Source organism: Podarcis gaigeae (assembly GCF_964106915.1).
Source record: "Podarcis gaigeae genome assembly, chromosome: 12".
Lineage (NCBI taxonomy): Eukaryota > Metazoa > Chordata > Lepidosauria > Squamata > Lacertidae > Podarcis > Podarcis gaigeae.
The window spans coordinates 40,864,063-40,883,486 of NC_139688.1; the positions used below are offsets into that span (position 1 = coordinate 40,864,063).

Sequence of the window (19,424 nt, forward strand, 5' to 3'; positions counted from 1 at the left end):
CAGACAGAGAAGCCAGGAAGGCCATGTTTGCCCCCCAGGCCTGAGGTCCCCAACCCCAGCAGAAGATGCAGTAGACCCATCTCAGGGCAAATCAGGGCTCCATGGGAACCTAGATGTGCCCTGGAAATGGAGGAGATGGTGATTAATTGGAGGAGGCAATGGGGCAGTGAGAATTTTGCACATAGAAGCTCAGAGTTTTCCTACAGAGAGAAGCTTTCCCGGTGATCAGAACTGATAAGCTTTCAAAACAGGCAAATTTAAATATCTCACATGGGCCCATTTGTGTCAGCTCATAAAGTCACTATCACCCGAAGATAGAGCACTTAATGCCTCACTACCAAATCTGTGAACTGCCTCCATCTTGGGGTCAATTGCTATGAAAGCTCTGCCTGTGGCATTTTAATCTGTATTTCACATGTGCAAACAACTGTTTCACGTTGCTTTCATCAAGTGATAAGTATGCCTGTGTACATCAATTCTACTTGGCAATTTTTTTAAAAAATGAAAAGACAAAGAATAGTGGAGCTTCCTGTGACACAACCGTTGGGCAGCTCGCTCAGTAGGTCTGTGGCACGTGGGGCTTGCACAGGTGCACTGAAACCTGTCCATGTGTGACTCAGTGTAGGAATTGAAGGAAGCCAGGTCTGCATCATCAAACATCCAGGAAAGCCTAAGGCAGAGGACACATTGACTAGGGCAGTGTATTCCTCACTCCACGCAGCTCTTTGCCACTATCACTTGATCAACCTCAAATGGAGCTTGTGTTTGTGTTGCTCATGCCGCTCCCATCTGCTTTGGGAAGGCAAAGATATGACTGGGGAAGAAAATAGCTGGTATGGGGAGTGTTTGGTTCTCCTCTATGGTCATTTCCTGCTGTCATTTGCCTTGCCCAAGGACTTGCGTTGACACTGCTTCACTGGACAGCCTAGGTCTGCGGCCGAAGGGACAAAGATGAATTGTACCTGCAAAAGCCCTGGGGTGACTTAAATGTAGTGTGGGGCAGAAATGACAAACAGTGCCCAAATCAAAGCACTCTTATACAGGGTGAGCTACAGTTTAAGAACAGGGAGGGAATTGCTGCTAGATCAGACAAAGGGCCCTCCAATCCAATGACATGGCCTGGATAGCTCAGTTGGTTAGAGCGTGCTGCTGATAACACCAAGGTTGCAGGTTTGATCCCTGTATGGGACAGTTGCATATTCCTGCATTGCAGGGGGTTGGACTAGATGACCCTCAGGGTCCTTTCCTGCAGGTATAAGGTGATGTACAAATTTAAGAAATAAAATAATAAATAAAACTCTACAATTCTATGTTTCTATGTGTTTCCCATGGCAGGCTACCTGGCTCCAATAAGCTTCCCAGGAGTTCATTATGGCAGTGGACACACAACTATGGTTTGTATTCAGTTACACGGTGTCTTGACTTAGTAGTTCATCCATATAGCTGCCACTGCTAATAGACTTATCTTGCATGATTTGGTTTTATTTAAAATGCTATTTAATTTAGGTTTTTATGGGCCACTGGGACCATCCTCAGTGCATGTCCCCCAGCCTCAACCCTTTACAGTAGTACCTCGGGTTAAGAACTTAATTCGTTCCAGAGGTCCGTTCTTAACCTGAGGTACCACTTTAGCTAATGGGGCATCCGCTGCCGCCGCGTGATTTCTGTTCTCATCCTGAAGCAAAATTCTTAACCCGAGGTGCTATTTCTGGGTTAGTGGAGTCTGTAATCTGAAGTGTCTGTAACCTGCAGTGTCTGTAACCCGAGGTACCACTGTTTTTGTTTCAAAGGAAAAACACCAGAACCCCATGGCTGATCTGTCTGCAGATCCAAGTCATTCATCCAAGGGAGGTCCACAGACTTCATTCAGGTGGTCTGCAGCATGCAGTAAATAATTATACATTATAATTGAGACAAGAGGAAGAAAAAAATCATGAAGTGGTCTGCCAGTAGCCTCAGCCATTTTCAAGTGGGAGAAAACGTTTGGGAACCACAGGTCTATTGCCATTGCAGGCAAATCTCCTTGCCAGCATCTCAGATTCATACTATGAAACCTTTATCTCATAAAGGTAAAGGTAAAGGTACCCCTGCCCGTACGGGCCAGTCTTGACAGACTCTGGGGTTGTGCGCCCATCTCACTCAAGAGGCCAGGGGCCAGCGCTGTCCGGAGACACTTCCGGGTCACGTGGCCAGCGTGACATCGCTGCTCTGGCGAGCCAGAGCCGCACACGGAAACGCCGTTTACCTTCCCGCTGGTAAGCGGTCCCTATTTATCTACTTGCACCTGGAGGTGCTTTCGAACTGCTAGGTTGGCAGGCGCTGGGACCGAGCAGCGGGAGCGCACCCCGCCGCAGGGATTCGAACCGCCGACCTTTCGATCGGCAAGTCCTAGGCACTGAGGCTTTAACCCACAGCGCCATCTCATACTGGCAGTCAAATGTGACTACAGGAGATGGTTTTTGGTTCAGTGGCAGAGCGAATGCTCTGTATGCAAAAGGTCCTAGGATCAATCCCTGACATTTCCAAGTAGGGATGGAAAAGATTCCTGTCCAATATCTTAGAGAATTGCGGCTAGTCAGTTTATACGGAGCTAGATGGCCCAGTGATCTGACATATTATATTGCAAGTTCCTGTTTTCCTAACTCTTGGCAGTTATGAAAGCAGAACAAATGTCTTTCTGGTCCTGCTGCATTCAATTTGCTTTTGTTAAGGGTTTTGTTTGTTTTTAAAGTAATTATTTCCATGATAATTATGAAACAAACTTCATGTGAAGTTTTTTGGAAGCAGCTACCCTTCTTATGTGGGTCTGAAACAGCATTGAATCTTTACAAAATTGCGCTGTTGATAATCGCGGTGCCTGCTAGCGGTAGCTACACATTTTATTCATTCGTTCGTTTTACATTATACTGCTTTTCTAGGAAAATACTTCAGGATGGTTTCTATGTTCTCCCTAATGGGCAATGTTTGGACAAATGAATGAAATCATCTACATGCTGATGTAGAAATCTTTGCAAATTACATTTTGTCACATCTTGTGGTGACTTCTATGACTGCATATGCCGGAAACTAGCTACTGAAAGCAGTATCACCAAACAAAATAGGGTTTAAATTCAAATAAAAAAATATGGAGTATAGCAGAGCAAAATTGTGCAGGGTAGGTTACGAGAGAGAGAAAGAGAATTGAAACAGATCTTCCTTCCTTTCTGTGCAGGTCTCTCTGTGTGTGTGTGTTACTAGTTTTAAAAATATTTCTCGCAAGTTGACCTACAAACATATGAGCTAAACATATAAAAATGCATAAATACATAACTTTAAGAACTACCAATAACATTATTCCACTGGATTAACAATAGTTAATCCAACAGAACTTAAAATAGTGTGTAAACAGAATATAAACATCACATCAGTAGCCTCCTTAAAATCATTCCCCAAAAAATAGTAGAAAGAAAAGATAGGTCTTGAAGGCTTTCTTCCATATTTATATGGATGTGACCTGCCTTATCAGGCCATCAATAAGAAAGCCTTTCCCATGTGCCTGCCAATCTTACTGATCTCATAGGTGGAAAAATAAGCAGAGTAGTCTGGATCATGTTCAGATATGACTTTTAAGGCTGATATCAGGAAAGCCTATAGTTCTAGGTTAGAAAGAGCCTTCCAAAATCTCCACATTTCTCAGGCCCTCCCATGGCTATACAGTGGTACCTCTGGTTACAAACTTAATTCATTCCGGAGGTCCGTTCTTAACCTGAAACCGTTCTTAACCTCAGGTACCACTTTAGCTAATGGGGCCTTTTGCTGCCTCCGCACAGCTGGAGCACGATTTCTGTTCTCATCCTGGAGCAAAGTTCTTAACCCGAGGTAGTACTTCCAAGTTAGTGGAGTCTGTAACCCGAAGTGTTTGTAACCCGAGGTACCACTGTATTAGAGAACAGGATTTTTTCCAGGTGTGTGTGTTTGTGAAGAGCAAATTAGAACATTGAAACAGGCAGCAGAAAAGCTAAGAATCTGGAGATTATGGTTCACAAAGAGGGGTGCAATTTATGTTGGGAAGGATAATCCACGTTCTTTCCTGAGGTTGAAGACTTGACACCCTTCACACAAGAAGTCAAAATCATCTGGTTTGATAATATGATGGCCATGTTAGGGCCTTTCTTTCACAGAAGGCAGAAAGTGCTCCTAGAGCCAGCCCACAAGGCCTCATCACAAAGCTTCAATCCAGATTTCCACCAACTCTGCTTCGAATGGACGTCAAGGCATCTGGAAGGTCTTCTCCAACTGAGCTTGGCTGAGCTCTTCCAGGACAACATAAGCTATCACAGGGATCCACTCCATGCCCTTTGGAACCTAATCTTAAATCTGCTCTTTTCTGCCTGCATCTTGCCTGAGCTCCTCCATCCTGCTGCCAATTGTTCTAGATTCAAGCCAAAAGCTGCTGTAGAAAAAGCACGGCAGAGGGACCGTTTAGTGCATAGATACGACAGGACAGAAGGGCTCAAGCCATGGAGCTCTTCTCAGCATGCTTGGCCTTCATGCAAACACATGACCTTTAGCTTCATTTCATGTTTATTCTTTGTATCTCGTCTTGACAAGTAGTATGGTATTGTTAAACATTCTGTAAGATGCTTTGAACACTACTTGAGCTAACAAAAATTAATGGAGATCCAAGGACTAGCATATGTAATGTACAAGAGTATGTGGGATTGAATAAATTGTGAATGAGTTGGAGGCAGGAGGGGGAAACTGCATGCTCTCCAATATTTCTCCGATGAAAATAGGAGCATCCCATAATGATCGTTTTACTATTTCTACCCCACACGTATTATTGGGTTGCCTCAGCACTCTGGGCAGCTTCCAACATATATAAAAACATAATAAAACATTAAGACATTAAAAAACTTCCCTATACAGGGCTGCCTTCAGACGGCTCAGGAGTTATATAGCTCCATACCCTCCAACATTTATCCAATGAAAATAGGGACATTCTAAGGATATGTCGGGAAGGTAAACGGCATTTCCATGTGCTGCTCAGGTTCGCCAGAAGCGGCTTAATCATGCTGGCCACATGACCCGGAAGCTGTACGCCGGCTTCCTCGGCCAGCAAAGCGAGATGAGCGCCGCAAACCCAGAGTCGGTCACGACTGGACCTAATGGTCAGGGGTCCCCTTTACCTTTAAGGATAGAGGGTACATTTCAGGATCAAATCAGAAACTGGGACAGCTTCTCTAAATCAGGGGTGTCCCTGGAAAATAGGGACACTTGAAGGGTCTGGAACTGCTTCTGACATACCCAAACACATGACAAAAACAGAGGGCAGTAAAAACTGGGGAAAGCAGTCCCAAACAACACAGGGAACAGCAATATTTCTGTAGCAACATCTCCAAAATTAATTTCATACAACCAGGCTGGAGTTTCAAATATTTGTTAGGCAACCATTGTGTTCAAACCAGGCTGACTTGTGCTCCAGTGCCCTTCCATATAACGAGGTTAATGAGGCAACTGAGTGAAGCATCTTTCCATACTCAGCCCTAGCAATTTGATTTGAGGGCTTCGGGTCTTGGGTATTTTTGTCCAGAATAAGGTCTCTTATTCTCCTCTTAAGGCTGCCGTTCATCTGTGAAATTCAGTTGTAACACTAATCTTTGCAGCAAATTATATGTAATAGCCCATTTCTCAAAAAGCAAGGCAATACAGTTCTTACTGAATGTTAAGAGCATTTCACAGTCTAATGTAAAATGCAAATATTTTCTTCTCAAGGTCAGTTATCTGAGCAAATATGAGTTGTGATCTCCTTCACAGAATTTTGTTTAAAGGAGATAAGACATTGTGGATATATTGAATAATCTGTAACAATTAAAGGATTGCTAAAATGAGGAATGACTACCAAGTATATCACAGATAATATATATATTTACTGGACATACACAAATTAGAAACATAAACTATTCTACATATACTATTCACTTTCAATATATATTACTGTACATGAGGGCTTTTTTTCAGCCAGAACTTGCCAGAACTTAATTCCAGCACTTCTCAGGTGGGCGCCATTGCCGTTCCAAGAGAACGAGGAAGGTGTTCATGGTGAGTTCTGGCACCTCTTTTTCTAGAAAAATAACACTGTTGTACATAACACTCAATGCCCATCACATAATCCTATGGAAGGATAATGGTTAATATCATGAGCTATGTGCCCTGAAATCATGGGTTCAGATTTCCGTTTTACTCATGAAGTCACTTTAAGGAGGCCATTATTTCTTCAGCCTCTGGAAAACAGTAAGAAGGAATTAATAATACTGGTCTACCTTACAAAGGCTGAAGGAAGGTTTCATGAAACAATATATGTGGGAAAACTTTAATCCCTAAGGAGCATTAGTGTATAAGTACTGCTTACTATAATTTTATGCATAGTACCATTTGTAGTACTAATAGCATAATGGTTTCCAGTTGGGAGTGGGGAAGTATATTATGGCATGTGGTGCTAATGACAGTTGTAAGAAATTTCCTTAAGGAAAATACAGCTCTTCACTATCACATTTTGTTTGAATAAATGTTTCAAGTTAGAAGCCACTGTGAAGCATGAAACTGTCAATGAATATGTTTGTGCAATTTCGCCACTTGCAAAGAGGTATATTGGGAGTGCCTATTATCAAAAGAATGCATGTAACTTATCTTTTAAACAAACCTCCCATATTTTCATAAAATTCCTGCAGCCAGAGAAATGTCCAATAAACAAGCATGTGATATGTCCACAACACTTTGTAAGCAGAAGATACTACAGGAATTTGTAATGTTTCTGCTTGCTAATGATTATTCCACAAAATGCTTTCTCCCTGTTAATGTATTTATCTACCCCCTATTTCAGAATACACACTTTACACTTTGCAATATGAAACATGCCAAGGGGTATATTTTTGAATTTCATGATTCTCCAACTTGATTCTCTTCAGAAACATTCTTCTTTCGCAATCAACATCCATTATGTACTAACAGCCCAGTTTTATTGCTTACGCTGATTGTAAAATACTGTGCAGTGAACAGCTCAGTATAAATGGTGTCTGAAAGCATTTTATTTTTTAATGTGTCGTCTTAAAGATTTGCTCTGATTCATTCTTCCATACATGAAGATAAGCAGAACTAGAACGAGGAGGTTTCGCCTGTATATAACCTTCCACAATACATGCTGCAGCTTCTTCTAAACAAATCGGAACTGTTGAAGCACTTTCCATGAAATGGCAAGTGATTTATTTCATATTTCCAATATATATTTTCTTTAAAGTGCCTCTGAGATTTGTGGGGAGGGGGGCATATTTTCTCTCATGACTCATCCACCATGAATTTCTCATTTACGAAACTATGTTAGAAGTAAAAAGTGATATTCAATGAAGGAATATGAAGGCTGACAAGATCATATCCTCTACTGTATTCACAATACTAGAGAACTGGCCCTAGGAATTGCTAAACTGCATGGGAGAATGTGACAGATTTCTCTGCTGCTTCCATTTACAGAGGACCGTGCACTCCCCCAAAACAGATAGGCGCTGATAGATTAAGCACATTGTTGCTATATATTTTGCCGTAAAATACAGAGAGAGAACAGCAAGAGTAATGGAAGGGTCTCAAACATGGCAGTACTGCAGCAAAAACAATAAGAGGAAAGCATTGCCAGAGTAGGCTATTCCTCTTGTAGCATCCCTCTTTAGAAGAACATTTCTACAAAATGGGGTGATTTATATACACGCTGCCATCATTCCGTTGCAGAGGTTATAGGATTTTCAGAGCTAGCATGCACAATCATGTAATTGCAGTATTACCGAAGCATTTATTCTGATTGACATCGTGGCTGACTCACAAACCCCCTCAAAAATGCCTTTTCCTTCAAGCTACATCTCTCCTGAGCGCGAGGAAAGAAGCGCATGTTGCATTTAAACATCAGCAAACTCACATGCCACGGGTGAACCTGGGGCCTTGCAATAGTGCTAAATGATGACCCAGGATGGGAGAATGGAGTATACTTTATAATATCGACTGCACTGTAAGGATAAATATCGGCGGTAGTAGATACTCATGTCAGATCTATTAAAATAGACGAGGCCTACTGGAAGCAAATGATCTGTCAGTCATAACAGTGTTCCTGTGTGAACCAGAATCTACTGCACAGGAGTAGAGCAAGTCCCCAGGTACCACTTTGTAATATTACCTCCATAGCACTGACAACCACCCACAGTCTTTTTTTAACATGTGGAGAAGGTTCACAGCAGATTCCTTTTCCAGTACTAAATGATTGAGATAATTAACCTAGACAGATGTGCATGTTTTTTTTAAAAAAAACAACCCAAATCTAATGTAAAATTTGCTACAAATATTACTTGCCAATATTTACATGCTTTAGGCTTGATTCTTGTGAGAGGTTCTATGAGCGCAACATAAACCACATTGGATCATGTAGCGTTTGGTAGGAATGATCTTTGCCTAAGGCCCGGAAGAGGGGCTGCCAGTCAGAACTGGCAATACTGTGCAGGGTGGGGTAGAAGAATGTACTATGCTATATATAGGAGTTAGAGCTGCACATGAGCACAGTGCTCTAATTCCTTATGGCCCATTAATTCATGGGACATACGTAGGACAACATCTTGGCTGATTGTGCCCATGATTAGACACAGAATCATAGAGTTGGAAGGGACTCTGAGGAACACCCAGACCAACCCCCTGCAATCCAGGCTAAGGTGAGCGAAGGTCTCATTGAAATCAATGGGACAAGTTAGTCACAACTTAAAACTTCCATTTTATCACATGGTAGCTAAATTCAGCTAGCTCAGTCTGAATCCAACCCACTGAAAATATCATTAAAACAAACAACATAACAGTCACCCCAATCTCAACAGAGTCAGTGGGAATAGATAATTCTGCTGCAATTCCACCAGAAGATCAAAGTGATAAACTCTAGTCATTTGAAAAGATGTATGAAAAGATTATGAAGCCAATCTGCATCTGGTGAGCAGAAAATAAAATGTTATCAATTATAGCACATATCGACTACATCCATGATTTTATTAAGAGATGAAAATGGGTGCCCAAAGGTGAGTTTAGAAAGAGGCTACATACGCACAGGAGCAAATTTCAGCCATGAAAAATGTGCATACAATCTATAGAAATGTTTGGAGCAGGCAGAGGAGGCCGGTTCCTAGCTAGTCTGTTTTCAAGCTTTGAAACGCAGTGGGTGGTATGCTGTACCATAACATTACCCTAATTAGAAGCATTTTAATGGTAGGGCCTAGTAAAGTGAATAAAATGTTTACCTGCAGGACAAATTTTCCTGTCTCTTGTAAAACTTTTAACATAGCTTAGCAACACTTTACATAAAGCCACCCAAAAGATGCAGAAGAAAGAAGAAATTTCAAAAGAGAACTAGCATTGCAGTTTTGCAAACCTACATAAATATATATGCGTGCTTTTCGTACATCTATTTTCTAAATATAGTGCGCTTATTATATGCCATTGTTCTCCTGAAGAAAGGGACCGTGAATGGTGCTCAGCCTTCCATTTGGTCAAGGCTGTCCAAGTTAAGGCTGTTTCATTCTATTCCTAGCAGGGACAGGTGAGATTATAAGCTTTAGACTTCTGTCAGTATGAACAAGAGACTCTCCACAATAGCTAGAGAAAATCAAGAAAGCAGGATTTAGGCTGTGTGCTCTGAACATGATCTACTATTGAAAAGGAACTCCCTCCCCTATTTGAACAAGAAGGTCAGGAAGAATAAAGTATGCCCAAAAGCTGCCTAACTGCAGTCTTAGTTACTGAGCCCTCTTAGGCAGCAGATTCCCTATAAAGTGACATGATGATGCTCCACAATAAATAATTAAAAACTTAAATCAGAGTGCACATCCAGATTAATTTGTGAATGGCTGATCAATGCATCCAGTAAAAGACACTTTGAACAGTGAAACCATGCTGAACAAAACATTAAGCCCTCGGACCCTTATGACACAAGTAAAAGAACATCCCAAAAGATTCATTTTATTCATTACAGAGCAGATGGCTTGCACCTAGTGTCAATGAAACCTGCAGCTGCAGTCATATGTAACATTGATCACAGGTCTTTGCCAAGATCAAAGACACAACTATTGCAAAACTGAGTACAGAGAAATCTATCCTAATAGCTCACCTAGCAGCACATCTAAGTACCATTATTAAAGGGGACGCCTCCAAGAAGAGAAACATAGGTAGCTGAAATCCCAACTTTTAAAATTGCATATAGGAAAAATACTTTTGCTCATTGCGACCTTTTGGAAAGCACAGAACTGACAATATCAGGCACCGTGGCGATAAAAAGAAATTGTTGCTTCCCCACCTCCTCATCTAACGATGTACAAGAATTTAACACTTCCCCTCTTCAACAAGACAAGATTTACAAAGGAATTAAAGTTTTCTGGGAGATGTGCAGACAACTTTCAATACAGGGTACATTTACTGTATTGCTTCAGGGAAATTGGGGAGGTGGCGGAACACTCTATGAAATACTGAAATGAATGAGGATGGCATGTGCTAGCAGAAATAAAAGTGGAATTTACTGGAAATGAAAATGGAACTGACATAAGCCTAGCAGAATACGCAAGGAAGACTTCCTCGAAGTGCCAAGTCAACTCTTGGTTTAATATTTAATGAAAGAAAGCTGCTGACCAGCCCAGGATTCCCCTGCTTTCTAGTTGTACATCACTGAACATCATTCAGCTGCCTTATAAACTCTAGCTTAGTTTCCAAGTCAGGATAAGAGGAGATTCCCCCTTTCATGTTCTTAAGACACGAATTCTTTCCTCGCAGCAAGTTGTAGTTTGTATCCTATGGTCTCTGCGAGCTCTCGGCGTTGCAGTGCTAGGCTACTAAACATACACAAACACTTCTGAGCTCCAGCATGTTTCTCTGCTAGGAGACATGCAGTCAGTTGCGGCTAATAAACCCGAGGAAGCTCTCCCATCGGAACTCAGCGCCGCACAAACATTTCGAACAGCTCCAAGACCTTCCGGAGCCTTCTCAGCCCCCACCATGCGTTCGTTGCCTGGCGCGCTGGGCTGGCAAGATCCAGAGATCTGGGAATCTCTGCGGGGGGAGGGGGAGTATTCGGTAAAGGAGCCAAGAGCTGCGCCGAGAGAGAAAGGCATTGTGTTTCTCCTCTCTCGGAATCGAAGCGAAAGGGGGCTTTTCTATGGGAATGGCTAAAAATAGTTGCGCAGAGACTTCAGAATCCCAGATCGTGCGGCAATGGCTCGTACATTCTGGCATTAAGTTTGCCTCCAACTTCCCACGCTCCGCAAGCCTCTCTGCAGATGGCACACAGGTTCATTTTGGGGTGGGGGCGGTGAGGGACGCCAGCGGGGGGTGGCGATCCTCGCCGTTAGCCGGAGCTATGTGCGCGTAAACAGAGCGAAGGCACGACGAGCAAAGACAGGCGTGCGGAGCAGCCTGAGACAATGGAATCCTCCTTTGCAACAGCTTGTGTGTTTGCGCGCGTGTGTGTGGTGTGTGTGAATGAAGTGGTCTGGCTTCCCGAAGCAGCGAAATGCACCCACGGAGAATGAGAAAGACACACACACACACACACACAACATTCACAGTCCGTCCTGCCGGAGAAAAAGAAGATGCGAGGCACCAGCAGAGAGAGACTTACCAAAATACATTATGTTTCTCATTAACCATGCAGCCAGGATCCGCGCGCTGTGCGTTCAGCATTAGCTCCCGCGCCGAGGTGCTGCGATGCAAAGCGGAGCGAACCGCTTTCATGCTACTACTACATAGTGTGGAAATTTCCCAGCCTCTGAGAGAGAGAGAGAGAGAGAACGAGAGCGAGAGAGCGAGCAGCGTGAGCCTCCTTGGGATCAGGGCTTTGAAGGCAGTCTTCTTCTCCCTGATACAATCCCTCACTGATTTAGCATTGACTCTCGCTGCATGCTGCACTGCCCATTCTTACTGTAATCTGACTCCTCCTTGTGATGTCCTTGCCGTGCCTGTGACATCAAGGCGAGGAGTACTACACAAAACACATTTCTTCCCTCTTCTCCCCTTTGCGTGGGTTTTCTTGCCAAGACCCCGGGTTGAAAGTAACGCTGCCTCTCGCTAAATCTTATATACAGTAGTAAGGCAGGCGCGCGCGCACACACAGACACACTCACGCTGGCATCAAAGGGAACCACTGACACAGTGTGTTGCAGAAGGGTGGGGTGAGGGCGTGCGAGACAAAGCTGGTATTGTTTTAACATATCTCACCACCGCTAAGGGAATGGTAAGCTCTTAAGTGCTCTGTGTTGGCAGAAGCAGCTCGGTGCCAACGGAGGTGGTGATGAGTGTTGAGTTCTGATGGCAAAGAAAAAGGTGTTGGGGGCTCAAACCTGCCTGGAAGGTTCTACTCACCTGCAACCACAAGCCCACATGAATGGGAACTAACTGTGAATGGGGTAAAAAAAGGGACGTGGGTGGCACTGTGGTCTAAACCACTGAGCTGCTTGGGCTTGCTGATCAAAAGATCAGTGGTTCGAATCCCCATGATGGGGTGAGCTCCCGTTGCTCTGTCCCAGCTCCTGCCAACCTAGCAGTTCGAAAGCACACCAGTGCAAGTAGATTAACAGGTACTGCTGTGGCAGGAAGGTAAATGGCGTTTCTGTATGATTTGGTTTCCAGCACGGTGTTCCATTGCGCCAGAAGCGGTTTAGTCCTGCTGGCCACATGACCCAAAAAGCTGTCTGTGGACAAACGCTGGCTCCCTCGGCCTGAAAATGAGATGAGTGCCGCAACCCCATAGTCACCTTTGGCTGGACCTAACCATCCAGGAGTCCTTTACCTTTACTTTAATAGTGAGTGGGAGCAGAAAGGCACTCTGCATATGTTCAGGGTCTGTTGAACATGGCTAAAAGGATAGGAAATTAAGGGCCCAGGTGATAATGTGAGATGGGTGTGACTTGCAACAAAATGTTGCAGTGGGAAGTGTTCCTGTTCATGGTCAGCCAGCTAGCTCCTCTTCCAGAATCCTCACTCCATCATACTCCCCACCCACTCAGAGAGCAACCTGTGCCCACTGAGCATGCTCAGTCTTTGCTAGCTGTTTGGGACCCCAGGTTCCCAGTTCCTCCCAAGCCTGTTGCTGCCTCATTTCTTGTGCCGAGATGGTATTGTTCTAGCTACATAACAACTCTCACTCTGAGAATGAGTCTAGTATTTGTATATAGGATATGTGAGCCCCAAAGATGCAATCTTGGCAATTCCTTGACTCATGCTAAACCCAGATTATGCAAATTAAAAGTTCTATCAAAGTTATTTTAAGCAAAGTATTGCATTTCTCCGCCAATCCCAGCTCCAAATGAAATAAACAGTGCTGGCAGTGCATACCATCAAAGTCTTGTGTGAATCACCTCTCTGTCATCACAGTGCCACACACAGATGACGACATAAGCATCGTATTGCCTAATTCTCATAGATTTGTATTGGCAAATCCAATTCCCTTTTAATAAAGAGAAGGGCATAGAGTGATATAATGAGGACCCAGCCCTTTCATTGCTTTGCTCAGGATGCAAGCAACAAGAATATGCTAATAGAAGAAGATGGAAGAAGAAGAAGAAGATCTGGTCTTCTTGTCTATAAGAAAAAATGGATGTCTTAGGCCAGTTCACACATGACCTGAGACACTATTGCAACTGACATCTTGGAATGGGGGTAGGCAGCAGTCTCTGGAGACAGAGATCAAAGACACAGATACTAAAATGCACTTGTACTTCTAAGAGGAGGTGCCCCAGGTCAGATGTGATGCAAATTGACAAGGCAGCATGTGGAAGGCTGCACTGCCTATGTCTACAGGATGTTGTTTTTCATTATGATCAATTGTTAATTCCTTGGGTAGCAATATCAGTTTCAGATATGCTGAAGAAAATAAGAGCCCTAAAATTAAAAGTCAAAGCACACAGAAGTACTTATCTTTAAAAAACGGAATCTAATGGGACGAATGCTTTATTCCTTCAGAAAGAGGATTGACAGATATAATACACAACTAAGCACAACAACTTAGTCCTAAAGGCGCCAATAAAATAAGCCCTGTTTCATTCCAGCAGTGAAGGAACCACAAACATCTAAAGAGAAGAGAAATCATGGGTGTTGCAGAATCAGCAAGGAAAAGGCCTGCAGTTTATCCTTTTCCTGGTTCGATTGGAGGACTGCAGGGAAGGAAGAGTAGGAAAAGGTATCACACCCATCACTATATCCAGCAGATAAAGTATGCAGATCCATTAATTTTAAATTCAGATGAGGCAGTGGTACTGTCTAAGCATGAAACAGGTGAGTTTCCACAGAAGGCATACCTTTCCTTTTGTCTCAAGTACTGCAGACAAAATATCAGCAAGTTTACGGACACCTAAGGCTGGAAGGGGTTTAAGCAGAAAGTTGTTCCTTCAGTCCCTCAACATCACATGCAGGTACATTCCCTAAATTATTTTTTTGAAGAGAACCCAGAAATAAAGAGCCTTCTAGGTGCAGGTCAAAGCCCCTACTTGCACTGCTTTACACAGAAGCAAACCCCACCCACAAGGTGTCCACAGCCCTGTGTAGGAGGAACCCATCCCTTTGTTCTAGATCAGTACCTCCCAACCTCCACCCACCACAGACCACTTGGAGATTGCTGAGGGTCTTGATGGACCACTTAATTTTTATCCTTGTTGCAACAGTTGTAATGCACTGTTCTAGATGCTGTACAGTTTTTCATTGTGTTTTTACAGGCATGCCACAAACTACCTGAATGAAGCTCATGGACTACCAGACCATAGTCTGGGAACCCCCGTTCTAGAATCTAGAATCATTGCCATGGTCCATCCCTCACTCAAGGAATCACCAGCTGATTATGATCTCATGCAACACAAACAGCTAAGATCTTGCAAATCTTCAGGACCCAACAAATTAATAGTCCAGTCAGACCAAGATGTAACCCAGACCACAAATCTAATTGAAATCCTATGTGTATACTCAAATCCCACTGGCCCTATCCTAGGATTAAGAAGTTTTGAACTCTGTGAACTAGTGAGTAGACATATGCAGCATTGCAGGGCAAACACTGTATTCACTAATTATTGGAAGTCCAGATCAGCCTCATTATGTCTTTTGAACCTTGGTATACACTGCCTTTGTTTTTCCAGTATTTATTCTCCAGTTATGAGGACAAGAAACATGCATTTTTACATTGTGTTTTGGTCCTGGGAACAAAACTATATTCTAAGTCCTGTTTATTGCTGGGAATGAACATCTTCACCACCATAATAAAGCACAAAAATAAAATTACCAAGACCCACTGCAGCTGCAGAATCTAACCAAAGTCAAAAATATATTCAAAATTAACCATTTAGGGTTGCTGTTTGCACTTCTGTAACGGAACATATGAAAAAGCAAGTCAGCAGCCCATCTTTCTGGCAAAAACTCAGAAAACAAATTGAATGCAACTCTGAGCCAGATTCTGTATTTGTTTACTTCTTTGCATCTTCACAGCAATTTACAAAAAAAAGCTTCAACTTTTCAATTTAACTTGAGCCAAGTCCCCCCCCCCCAATGAGTTGCATAAATGTAAACAAAAAGAGAATTTGTCCATATAGCAGTCTGTCAGTGATGCATTTCAAACATGCAGCACTTTAAGAAGCAGCTTCCAAGTTCACATTCTTATAATTCATGTAGGGAAGAAGCCAAAAAACCAGTCTCTATACTGAGACATGTGTCTGGGAAAGCTCTTGGAAGATTGCCTTCCATTCAGAAATCTCAGATGGGGTTGAAACCACACGCATGCAATTGGCTGCTGTAGGTTTTTTTTTAAATGGACAGGTCCATTAGCATTTCATTTATATCCCGCCTTTTCTCCAAGGACCTCAATAGTTCTGCACTCCCTACAACACAGCATGCCTCTGAGGTAGGTTAGAGAATGACTGACCCAAAGTTACCTAGTGAGCTCCGTGGCTTACTAGGGATTTGGACCTGGGCACACTCCACCTAATCTGATGCTCCAATACTATGCCACACTGATTCTTAATAAACATTAAAGAGCATGGGTTGGGCAAAGGATTCTGTGAAGGGAAAAGAGGTCTAGGGATTAAAGGATGTGTGAGATGGGCAAGAATACTGTAGTCTTCCACAGCCTTCCACAGCCACAGAAGGTACTGTATTCCCCAATAACTGGCTCAGTGGCATCTCAGCTATACATTACTCAATGCTTGTGATATCACTGGCTGCATCCACAAAACAATACATACAGTATCTTTTATATATATATATATATATATATATATATATATATATATATATATATATATAATTTGTAAACCACTTTGAGGTTTTTTACAATCAAGCAGTGCATAAATTTTATGAATAAAATGATTTATCCGACTATATCATAAAATTGTAAGGTGTTATCATGCTGTTTTCATTGGCTGTTTTCTAAGAAGTAATTCCCACAGAGTTTAGAGAGATTTACCCTCCTTTAAATGGGTAAAGAATTTGAATTTTCTAATGATTCCTAGCATGGAAGTTGTATTTTGCACAGCTGTCGTGCACTGGTTCAACATGAGCTATCCACTACAACCCCAAGGTCTCATTCCTGGTCGCACACTACCTGTTGAGTGCCCAGTTCAGCGTATATGTGAAATTAAGGAAGATTTTGCCCTGGCATGCATCATTTTACACTTGTTCACAATGAATTCACTTTGCCATGTTACCACCCATTCACTCAACATGGAGATGTCTTTTTAGGACTCTTCACATTTTGTTTTAACGACCCTGAACAAATTATTATTGGCAGTTCACAATATAAAAATACAGGATAAAAGCACAAATTTAGTATCGTCAACAAACTTGGCCACCTCACTGCTCACCTCTAACACTAGATGGTTCGTGAACAAGTTAAAAAGCACAAGTCCCACTACTAATCCTTGGAGAACACAGGACTCTCCATTCAGAGAACTGTCCATTTGTGCCTACACTCTGCTTCCTGTTACTTAACCAATTCCTGATTCACAAGAGGATTTCTCTTATTCTGTGACGGCTAACTTTATTCAGGAGTCTTTTGTGAGATACCTTGCAACACAATCACCTCTGCTGACACACTCAAAGAACTCTAGTTACAGGTAGGTTGCCGTGTTGGTCTGCCGTAATCAAAACAAAATAAAATAATTTTTTTAAAAAAAATCCTTCCAGCAGCACCTTAAAGACCAACTAAGTTAGTTACAGTATTGGTATGAGCTTTCATGTGCATGCACACTTCTTCAGTCTCTAAGGTGCTACTGGAAGGTTGTTGTTTTTTTTAAAAAAAATTATTTTGTTTCAAAAAAACTCAAAAAGGTTAGTGAGACAGGATAGGATTCCCTTGCAGAAGCCATGGTAGCTGTGCTTCAGCAAGGCTTGTCCTTCTAAATGCTTTGTTATTTTATCTTTAACAATACTTTCCAGCACTTTTACGTGGATGGATATTAAGCTTTCTGTTTATGTGCTAGTTACTTGAGAAAATCTGGAATGTGTATGCATATAGTACATATATAATCTTATAAATATAATAATGCATGCAATAATGCATGAACTGTTTGCATTTTTAGCAGAACTGGGGTGGGTGGGAGTGAGTTATTTCTCACTAAGGGGTGAAGTGAGAATTGGGGGGAGGGGGAATCCATCCCAAATAAAGGGTTGTGTGGATACAAGTGATGGCATGCCTGAAGAGTTATAAAGAAAGGAGAGCATTCCATTTTTTATATATAATTGCTCACTTTTTTTGGCTTGCAAAAAGTACTACACTTCAAAGGCTCAAAGCAAAGGGCTTCCTATGAATCTTCTTAATTAATTCAAATCCTGTCTTATTTTCTAAACTTCATCCCAACTGATGGCTCACACATTGCCCCATGCTAAGAATAAAAACGTCACTTGCAGGCATGCCTTCCACAAACACAAATTAATATTTAATAAAATTAATGTGCCTGCTCCTCAACTATTGAGGTTTCCTGGAAGCCTCTCTTTTGCTTTTGCAAACTTGCAGGAGGCAACCAATAATAGATCTATCCTTGGATTCTTACTGGTTGCCTATGATGAATTTCAATTTGAGAAGCTGATGAGAAGGTTTTCTGTGAATATGTGCAACAGTGCATCCAGGGACCATTTTGTTGGCAGAAATGTAATAATGTGCAACAAAAGACACAGGATGACAAAACGTTATCAGTTTAGATGCCTTGTACGGTAGGTGAAAAGTTCTTGCACACTTGAGAGGTTTCCATTCCTCCCCCCCCCCCAAAAAAAAATCATCTTTTACTCCTAGACGGCTATTGGAAACCTAAATGTACTGTACTGTAATATAAAATAAAAAGAGATTGGCAAAAAAGATTATATTTAATCTTTATGTTTGCTTCTCCCAATCCATTGCTAAAACATTTTGGAAAGTTAAACTAAAATTAACTTTTGCAAATTTTAGTGAAAGAAAAACCATTCACAACAATGTGAGAAGCCAAAAGCAATTGAAAATGTTTCCAAGTGTGCAGAATCTTCAGCTTCAAGTCAAACACAGTAAGTGCTCTGGCAAGATATGTATCCATCTTTGTATCCATCTAGCACTGTTTCAGGAAGAAACTGCAGAAAAAAATATTTCCAAGGCTCTCCTGAAACTGACAGCCAATAACAACATTTATGCACTTGTGGTCCACTTCCTTTGCATGATGGCACCACCCAAGTATCCACATGTAGTATCATTTGTTTGAAAGTGCTTCTAACATTTTCAAAAAGCAACAACCCTATCTTGCATTCATCACTCACTCTCTCTCTCTCTCTCACACACACATTTTTGCAGGTGCAACTTTTGTATATATTAAGAGAGTAATCAAATAAATTGGTTAAAATACTTACATATGTAATCACATCTAATGAAATGTGCCATTCTTTTATCCATTTATATTTAACAATTCAATATATAACTCCCCTCCTGCCGGCCAGGGTGCATGGGGTGTTAGGGGAAGGTTAGTACAGTGGTACCTCAGGTTAATAACTTAATTCGTTCTGGAGGTCCGTTCTTAACCTGAAACTGTTCTTAACCTGAGGTACCACTTTAGCTAATGGGGCCTCCTGCTGCTGCTGTGCTGCCGCCGCGCGATTTCTGTTCTCATGCTGAAGCAAAGTTCTTAACCCGATGTACTATTTCTGGGTTAGCGGAGTCTGTAACCTGAAGCATCTGTAACCTGAAGTGTCTGTAACCCAAGGTACCACTGACTGGCTGGCTAAACCAGGTGAGGGAACGGATAGGTCTCAAACCCTCGGTGAGTTAGGGACTTCCTCTGCATGTGAAGGTGAGACCCATAGTGGATGAGAGCAGATGAGACCCATAGTGGATCCAATGGTCAAGAAGGCAGTTTCTGAACATGCTGTAGAGGGAGGTGAGGGGCAGA

General features: G+C 42.2%; 1 protein-coding gene across 12 annotated transcripts in view; it reads right to left on the reverse strand.

Annotated features, from left to right (window-relative positions):
• ZNF385D (zinc finger protein 385D) overlaps positions 1-19,424 on the reverse strand; it is a 571,924-nt gene that overhangs the window by 182,954 nt on the left and 369,546 nt on the right. Inside the window, exon 1 of one of the 12 annotated variants that reach the window (XM_083705883.1) lies at positions 11,963-12,120. The exons of 10 other annotated variants lie outside the window; for them this stretch is intronic. In XM_083705883.1, the coding sequence (XP_083562009.1) occupies positions 11,963-12,008 (46 nt within the window). In that variant the 5' untranslated portion in view covers positions 12,009-12,120. Of the gene's footprint in view, positions 1-11,662; positions 12,121-19,424 lie in introns of those variants that run through there. One more of the 12 variants, XM_083705884.1, reaches the window with a different exon arrangement.